The 9488-nt window shown below is 36.1% G+C and overlaps 1 protein-coding gene across 3 annotated transcripts in view; it reads right to left on the bottom strand.

Moving 5' to 3' along the window:
- LOC115218609 (axonemal 84 kDa protein-like) overlaps positions 1-9064 on the bottom strand; it is an 85583-nt gene extending 76519 nt beyond the window's left edge. Inside the window, exons 1-2 of one of the 3 annotated variants that reach the window (XM_036508169.1) lie at positions 8363-9064; positions 68-182 (exon numbers count right to left, since the gene is read on the bottom strand). In XM_036508169.1, coding sequence (XP_036364062.1) covers positions 68-182; positions 8363-8377 — 130 coding nt within the window. In that variant the 5' untranslated portion in view covers positions 8378-9064. Of the gene's footprint in view, positions 1-67; positions 183-6966; positions 7038-8362 lie in introns of those variants that run through there. The other 2 variants (XM_036508168.1, XM_029788510.2) reach the window with 2 other exon arrangements.
- Positions 9065-9488: the final 424 nt, after the last annotated feature.

The following is a 9488-nucleotide window of genomic DNA, read 5'->3' on the forward strand; positions in this document are numbered from 1 at the left end:
TCCTAGATCTCAAGGGCAAAAGAAAAAAAAGGGAAAATCAGGATAACAATTAATTTGAACTTTGAACCTTCTTCATTGGTTTTCCTCTCAAGTTCTTCTTTTTCTTTGGATTCAGTGTCTTTTGCCATCAACACCTTCTTCGGTACATTCTTTGGTTCCTTCTTTTTCTTCTTCTTGGGACCCTGTCAAGAAAAATGGACACATTACTAGATAGGTCAACTGAAATTAACCCTTTATAGCCAGCACTGATTGTAATTGCTATAGAAAATCTGTAGAGATAACCTTAACACGTGATTTAATAGCACTGCTAACACAGGTAGGACACAGTATTGACTTATAAAGCATTTAATATACTATTTAATATATATACTAGCAGAGATACCCGGCATTGCCCGTGTTACATGCAATTGAAGAATTAGACTTTTCTGTTATATTTTCTGTAATGAACTGGAATACCTATGTTTCGAATTTCATCAAAATTGCAGATGAGGGTTATTTCCCTCTTTACACACCCTAAAAAGGTTGTAATCGTGCCACATGTATCCCATACTACTGATTTTTATGTGCATATTCCAAAATTTCAATCTTATTGAACCTGTTAAAAGGATTTTACTCCTGAAAAATGGAGGTCATGGAGCTCTAAAATGTGAGAGTTGAGGCCCCTGTTGGGGGTGGGCATCTTAATGTCAAGCAGAGAAGTTGAATTGTTGAGAATCATTTTACCTTGGGTCCTATATCTATTGTTTGAATTTCTTTGAAATAGGAAATATATGTTCACTGGGATTGTAAAAGAGAGCAAAGCTACAGGAAACTAAAAGACGAATGATCCCAATAAGCAGTCAGTTACCCTACCCTGGTTGTTACCACTCCCAATGTAGAATTCTTCACCATCCAGGTGACAGGCACAGCCGTAAGATGCATTATGGATCTATAGCAATTGGAAGGGCGTGACCCAAATGAAATAAACATTAACAACTGTGTGACGTGAGGGCTAAAGAGAAATGAAAGTGTTACATCTGGAGTTTGCAAATGACCACTATACCGATAGGTAACTGGACAGAATATATTTACAATCTATAAATGTCTTTGAATAACCAGTCACTCATCTGGGAAGGCCTTGAAATTAATGTTACCATCAAGGGACTAAGTGTGACCCAGTGACAATAAGAAGACTCAAAGGCAGTCTGCAACCAAATAACTTTACTGAACACTTTGCAACTGAATCAGTGGAGGTGAAGATGCCTCTCGTTTACTTAGAATCCTCATGAGAAGTGGAAACTTTGAGAATACTTCATCAACATTGAAAATTTATGAATTTCCATGGAGGTTCTTCCCCCTTTAAGCCATCTCAAATTCAAACCAAATGTACTGCATTATACCCACCCTTATGCATTGAATCTAAGTTCCAAATATTATAAAGATCCATTCAGTAATTTTGGTCCATAAAATTGTATGAAAGACACAGCATTGCCCTTCTTCCTAGGCTTGGATTTTGTGTTCCAAATTTCACTAGGATCGGTGCAGTAGTTTTCGAATGTATAAGTAACACATGAACACATAAAGACATTGACTTTGATATAATAGATATGAATATGCACATATACATTCATGTATGTGTGTGTGTGTGTGTATAGGTGTATATATGTATGCATGTATATATGTGTATATATATGTGTACATATTACATATACATCTACATATATACATCTACACATATACATGTATACATATACATCTATATCTATATATATACATCTACACATATACATGTATACATATACATCTCTATATATATACATCTATACATATATATCTATACATATACATCTATATATATATATACATTTGTGCAGATGTATACATATAAATATATATATATATATATATATATGTATACACACACATAATATATATATTATATATATATATATATGTATGTATATATGTATGCTTATATATATACTCTCTTTACTCTTTTACTTGTTTCAGTCATTTGACTGTGGCCATGCTGGAATATCACCTTTAGTCGAGCAAATCGACCCCAGGACTTATTCTTTGTAAGCCTAGTACTTATTCTATCGGTCTCTTTTACCGAACCGCTAAGTTACAGGGACATAAACACACCAGCATCAGTTGTCAAGTGATGTTGGGGGGAGGGGCAAACACAGACACACAAACATACACACACAAATACATATATATATATATACGACAGGCTTCTTTCAGTTTCCGTCTATGAAATCCACTCACAAGGCTTTGCTCGGCCCGAGGCTATAGTAGAAGACACTTGCTCAAGGTGCCACGCAGTGGGACTGAACCCAGAACCATGTGGTTCGTAAGCAAGCTACTTACCACACAGCCACTCCTACGCCTATGTGAGATAATAGTTTCGGTATTAAAGTGAAACTATTAAAGTAAAAATACCTGACACTACAATAGAGAGATGTTATTGTTTCACTTTTGACAGGTAATACTGAAATAGTGGAGGAGATATGATTTTGCTCTGGGCTCGCACTAGGCAAGAAGTTAAAAATTATTTCGGCCTATGACACTACATGGACCCTAAGTAAGGCATGTGTAAAATTTGAATGAAATTGGTTGTGTAGTTCTCAAGTGTTAGGGATTCACACAGACGCACAGACACACATTCTCATCTTTATATATATAGATGGTTGCATAACGAAATGCCATGTACCTACAAATCATTACTTCAACATAGTTTACCTGGGGCTGCAGGCTAATATAATGAATGTTTACAGCAATAATATTGCTCCAGAAACCAATGCATCACCAGGCCTGGGAATCGAAATCACAATCTTGCAATCAGGAGTGCAACACTCTAACCACAAGGTCTTGTGCCCCCACACATACAAACATATAACATACATACATACATGCATCCCATGTTCTGCAACTTCATGTTATGCAATTCCTGCTTATAGAAATGGTAAATTATGACTGCTAATTTCAGGATACAGTCTATAATTACACTTCCACAGAAACTTGGATAAATTTGAAGAATTTAACGACTACACTTTTTTCTAAAACAAAAGGCCATTTCTCAGCATTTTAGCCAAGATCAAAGTAGCTAGCAGTTTGAAAAACTATAATCACAATACACACACAATCTCTCACACATACACACACTCCATACATCCCCTCCACACACACATAGACAGTGGTGGGTGAGCTCGTAAGTGTTTATGCACGCATTACTATAAACATTTATGGTGTAAAGGGGAGTTTTTCACTATGAATATTTGCGTGTGGATATGTATATTTTCTTGGGTCACCATGAATATCTATCTATCTATCTGTCAGTCTGTTTGCCTGTGTCTATCTATCTATCTATCTATCTATTTATCTATATAGATGATAGAGAGACAGACAGACAAACAGACAGATAGACAGATAGATAGACTGACAGATACATACATATATATATATATATATATATATATATAGAGAGAGAGAGAGAGAGAGATAGATAGATAGATAGACAGATAGATAGAGAGATATAAAGACACATAGATAAAAAGACAGGTAGACAGATAGAAAGACAGACAGATAGATAGATAGATAGATAGATAGATAGATAGATAGAAGATAGATAGATAGATAGATAAATAGATAGATAGATAGATAGATAAATAGATAGATAGATAGATGACAGACAGACAGATAGATACATAAAAAAAACATCACCATTCACCACCACAACCACTATGTATCAACAAGACTAATGCAACTAGCATCAACACCAAATCCAATACCACCATTCCCATCACCACCAACTCCTTAATGACAAACAACAACAACAACAACAACAATAGTATGAACAAGATAAGCAACTCCATCTAAAATATAAAACAATCACACGAAGTAATGTGGTACCCTGGTGTATTTTCAATGTTGAATGGAATTTCTTTGATCTTAAGTCAATGAGGATTGACTTGAGATTAAATAGCAACAACAATACTATTAACAAGAACAATATGACCACTGCTACCAACTACCATTACTATCACCACCACCAATACAATCACCACCAGTGTCAGTATCAGTATGACAGCAACGGCTGGAGCTAGGTATGTGGTACAGCAACCCAACAATGTGTGTGTGTGTGTGTGCATGTGTGTGTGTGTGTGTGTGCATGAGAGAGAGGGAGAGATAAAGAAAGGGAAAGAGAGTAGAGTGTAGGAGTTTTATGACTCAAGTTAGAGGTGCAAGGGTGATGTGTCCATGAACCTGGTAACCCTTCAACCAACTGTAATCATATAGTATTTCTCCACCACCACCACCACCACTACCACTGCACTCCTTCACGTTTCATCTCATTTCAATTCTTATATCCACAAGGAATAAGACAACCATTTTTGGCTCTCAAAAACAGTTCTTTCCTGATTATATGTATTTTACTATTCATTTCGTGTGGATAATGTTTTGATTACAGCCACAGTTGAATTTGCTCACAATTCAAAGTGTCTGGAAAGAAGCCATCAAGTAGAACTGAAAGAAACACTGCAAAAAAAAAAAAATCACCAAAGTTTTGTACTGGAATACAAAAAGGTTCGATGCAAGAGAAAATTTAGCCAAAACATTTTACATTTGCAAACATCTACAGTGGAACCAAACATGCTAAAAGAGAGAAAATTAAATCAAAAGCTCAAGAAGTTATTCTTATTTCTTTATTGCCCACAAGGGGCTAACAAGGATAGATAAAGGGATTAAGTCGATTACATCGACCCCCAATGTGTAATTGGTACTTAATTTATCGACCCCGAAAGGATGAAAGGCAAAGTCGACCTCAAGAAGTTATTCTGTTAACTCCTAGACCTTATTTTGTCATACATCTAATTTAATGCAATGTTTAAAATCGGACGGCCCTTTGGCGTATGGGTTGAGGATTGAACTCAGTGCATTGTGCACAATGGTAATTAAAAAAAGGCAAAAAAACAGAGGTGTGTATGACAATTTGCAGAAAAAGGAAAATTGAAACTTAGAATGTAAAAACTTTTTTGGTTAGTATACACTGGTTTTAAGGATTTACGAAGTGCTTCATTTTACAGAACATAGAAATAACTGGTGAAGCTACCAGTTCCTATACAAAAAGTTTGCTTCTAATTATCCTGAACAGCTGACAACAATTTTTAGTATATGTCTTGCCCAAGGCAACAATGACTGCTAATGAGGGCTACACACAAGAGAAAGTACACAATGTTGATGAAAGTACACTTTTCTGGAAACTCATGCCAGTTAGAATTATTATTTCTCGAGAAGAGAAGTCAACACCTGGATTTAAAGATTCCAAAAATTCATCTGATGTTTCTTCCAGGAAAAAATGTCTGCAGTCACCTTATTCACTACATCCCCAACCTTACCCAATCACCACATCCATCACCTGTATATACTTCCCTGTCTTCCCTCCAATGTATATTTACCACCCCTCAGCACTTGCTCTTCATTCGTTGTATTCACTCCTCACCAATTCCCAATCTTTAACCATTCCTTACTCTCCCCATACATTCTTGCAAACTCAACTCACCCACACCACCTGTTCAATTGTCCCTATTCACTTCCACTCACCTCATACCTCGAGGATCCACTCTGATACTTCAACTCTGCTATTTTCTTTTTCCCAACTTTTCCCTTAGATACTCCCACCCTCTCTCCTATGTGTGTAGCCATGTAGCTCCTCTCCAGCAAGATTCCTGGTCTGTTCTGGCTCTTTTCCATACTTTAAACTCCCATTCCCTAGAATAAAACTCCGCCCCTCTCGACTGTAGCCCTGTCAATCAGACGAAGGGAATCTTAGTCTTGCAGGCTTCAGGGCGATCTTCACAAACAAATCAGCTGGTACACTCCGTACGATGACGTTAGGAATGAGATCTAGCAGTACAAACCATATCAAAGTAGACATCTGAGCACACAATGCATTCTTCAGACCTTTTAGATACTATCAAACCATTCAACCCATGCCAACATGTATGAACATGTATGAGTGTTCGTGTGTATGAACTTGTCTGATAAAAATGGTTTACTTTATAGTTATTCCTATTTCTTTGTCTACACACACACACACACATGGTATTGATATATACGAAGAAGGCCTAATAATCTCTTAGGTACAAAGCCACAGAGGCTAGTCGATTAAACCGACCTCAGTACTAGGCCGAAACTTTATTTTATTGGCACGAGAAGGATTTGAACTCTTAATAATAGTGGAATGGAAGGTTTATGATACCTGTGGAGTATCTCCGGAGTATCTGCTTTTCCCATTATAATTATTTTTGTAGTTTCAAGGAGCTGGAACGGGTCACCAATTTGTAACGCCTGTGCAAGCGAGGTGGTGAGACTGGCTCCTTAGAACATCACACGGTCGATACAATAACAATAACTAAATACGAGGAGTTTTGTGTTACTGCATTCTAATGCGACTATATATATATATAATATATATATATATATATATATAATATATATATATATATATATGTATGTATGTATGTGTGTGTGTGTGTGGTGTGTGTGTGTGTGTGTGTGTGTGTGTGTGTGTATGTATGTATGTATATATATATATATATATATATATTTAATATGCTATATAAGATACTTATTTTCTTAGGGCCGAAACTTTTTCGATAAGAATACCAGGTTGATATAACATTAACCAGTTAGAGAACTTGGAAGCCGATATATATATATATATATATATATATATATATATATATATATATATATATATATATATATAAAACAATTATCCGTTGATTATTGTTATCGTAATTATATTAAGTAACTTCCACTGCATAAACACTGAAGAGATTTTAAGCTCCGAAATGAAATAATAACCACAACATGCGTATTATGTTAAATATATTGTATTGAAATTAAGAATGAAGCTGGCGAAATGAATTCAGAATTAATGTTTATAACAATAAACGAGTAGATTTGACGGAAACTCACCATTTTGCGGAAAGTTAAGCTTGTTACTGTCTCTTAAGCTTGTTTGGTTACCTTGGAAACGATACACAGGTGAGGTGAGCGAGGAGGTGGCGAGAGGGAAAGAATTCGGTGGATGTGTGTGTAGATGCGTGTAGTGTTAGTGCTAAGTGACTGAATATAACAGGATATATCGTTAATGCTTAGTTTAATGGTGTCTTTGTTTTTAGAAAAGTTGAAATTAACTTTAGCATGATCTAATGTCAGGAATACGAGTCTATACGCAGACCAAAAGTACCTGTTTTCGGTAATTTCCTATTTGACGTTCGTAAAAGCCTAGTGATCGAAAAAGTTTGTTCCAATTAAACATTTCATTATTGGAAGTTTTACTACTACGAACAGTGAATAAAATGGGAATGAAAATGTTAAACTTATTTTGAACAGAGTTTCGCCAAAGGGCATTTGTGAGAATTCTTCAACAATCCAAGTCGGGTACAGCAAGCGATACAAATTGAATCCGACAAAGATCGATCGAGCCAGTGTCGTAATTGTAGGCCTTTCATTGATTATCTGCTGATCTGTATGTATTTCGTTGGGATTTACAATAAAATAAGGAACAGCTGGGTGTTCATGAGACATGCTAATCGAGATGAAATAGAATTTAAATTAAAACAAATTCGATTTTAGGAACGTCGAATAGGAAATTGCTCCTGTTCTGTCTGCTCACTGGTGTGAGGTAAGTTAATGGTTTAATAATATGACTCATCTGAAGTTCTAATATCACCCCAAATGGGATCATCTTCAATGTAAATATTGACAGAAAGGACCCCGCAAACAAATCACCTCAGATTTGTTAATTTTATTACAACAGACGTCTTTGTATTTGTATGAGCTATATAAATTTTATTGGAAAAGAATACTAAGTTTTACAATGAGTTTGCCAATTAGAATCGAGGTACTTCTGTACAAACACAATTTGTTCTCATTATAGGAATATACTTGATTCTTGATTGAATCTCTTTTCTTATAGATGCGCTCTTGACTCAAATAAAAATCTAACACGAGTCAACGTTGGAACTTGTTCATCGTCGCTGTTTATTTGGTTAAAACCACTATCGTCTTAAGTCCAACCTTTTTTGATAGCTGTTTTACTTTTGTTAATGGAGACGACTATTGTGAATTCCGCTAAAAGATATAGGATCAATAAACGTGAGCCTTGTTATTTAAAGAATGAACGCATGAGGCAAAGCAAGGATTCAGCTAAGGATTCGTGTACAAAGAGTGAAGATAATTCCAACGTTTGGATGATTAATTTCTGATTTCCTCTCTTCTGAAACGTTAAAATTATCTTCTCAAGATCTCTAGCTACTCTCATATGATGACCAAAAAGAAGAAAAAGAAACACAATTTGAACACTTACACTTTGATCCGACATGACTCCTTCAAATTACTTTTTCTCTACTGTTGACACACTGGTTCCAACACTTTTCTTCCAGTTTTACAGTGCAAACCAGGACATGTTCTCAAGAGACACGCTCTGTTTTCAGCAATGGTTTTTTTTTTTTTTACTAATTACATCTTTCATTTGAATCAATTTGGTAACCTTTCAGGGTGGATTTCAACTTTGGATAGAAAGAAAAAAAGGATGCTGGTAGTTAAATCTGGAAGGATAAGCCAGCTGCAGATTGAGAGTCAACTTGCATTAAACCCCAAAAGTCATGGATAAGAATGACATGTAAGTCAATGCGTTGTTGCAGTACAGCATCTAACTTTTGTTTGTCCTTGTCCCAGATGGCTTCCACTGCACTGCTTCTCTTAAACACCTCAGCGCATCCAAGTAAAACTCATTATTGATTGTGTGACTGTACAGAACAAACTCATGTGATCAACATTAGCATCATAGTTGAGTAACTTTGCTATACCTTTTTCGGCTGCATCGATGCGGATCCCACCCACAGGAACAACTGCCTATTGGTTTGACAGCATAGCCATATACCTCCCTAGGCTTGCTAAAACATCAGAAAAGTCTCCATAAAGGATCATTCAAATTTGAAATATAATTTCATGCAAACCCGCTGTTTTTCTGAGTACTTCACGGCTTTAACTTGCTACGTATGATCAAACGGAGTTAATATGCAGTCCCACTAGCACAATGTCTAAATCAATAACTAACTGACATGGCTTGGTGTGGCTAATATTAGACTGGAGGTCAAGGCCATTCTTGTAGCACTACTGTTTCAAACAGGTTTTTTGGATACACATTGCACATACATATAAGTATAGAAGCATAAATACAAACACAAACACACATACATATGTGCATATGTACATGCACAAACATACTTACATGCATCAAAAGGATCAAGGGCCCTTTCTCAAGCCATAGGTTCATAAGGTTGGTTCCCTGGATTCTGTGGAATACATATTCCCCCTGAACTGGACACTGGTCCACCACAGGATTACTCATTTTTGCCAGCTGAGTGAACTGGGGCAACCTGAAATGAAGTGTTTCGCTCAAGAACACAACCCATCACCCGGTCCAGGGA

This window comes from Octopus sinensis, linkage group LG13, assembly GCF_006345805.1.
Source record: "Octopus sinensis linkage group LG13, ASM634580v1, whole genome shotgun sequence".
Lineage (NCBI taxonomy): Eukaryota > Metazoa > Mollusca > Cephalopoda > Octopoda > Octopodidae > Octopus > Octopus sinensis.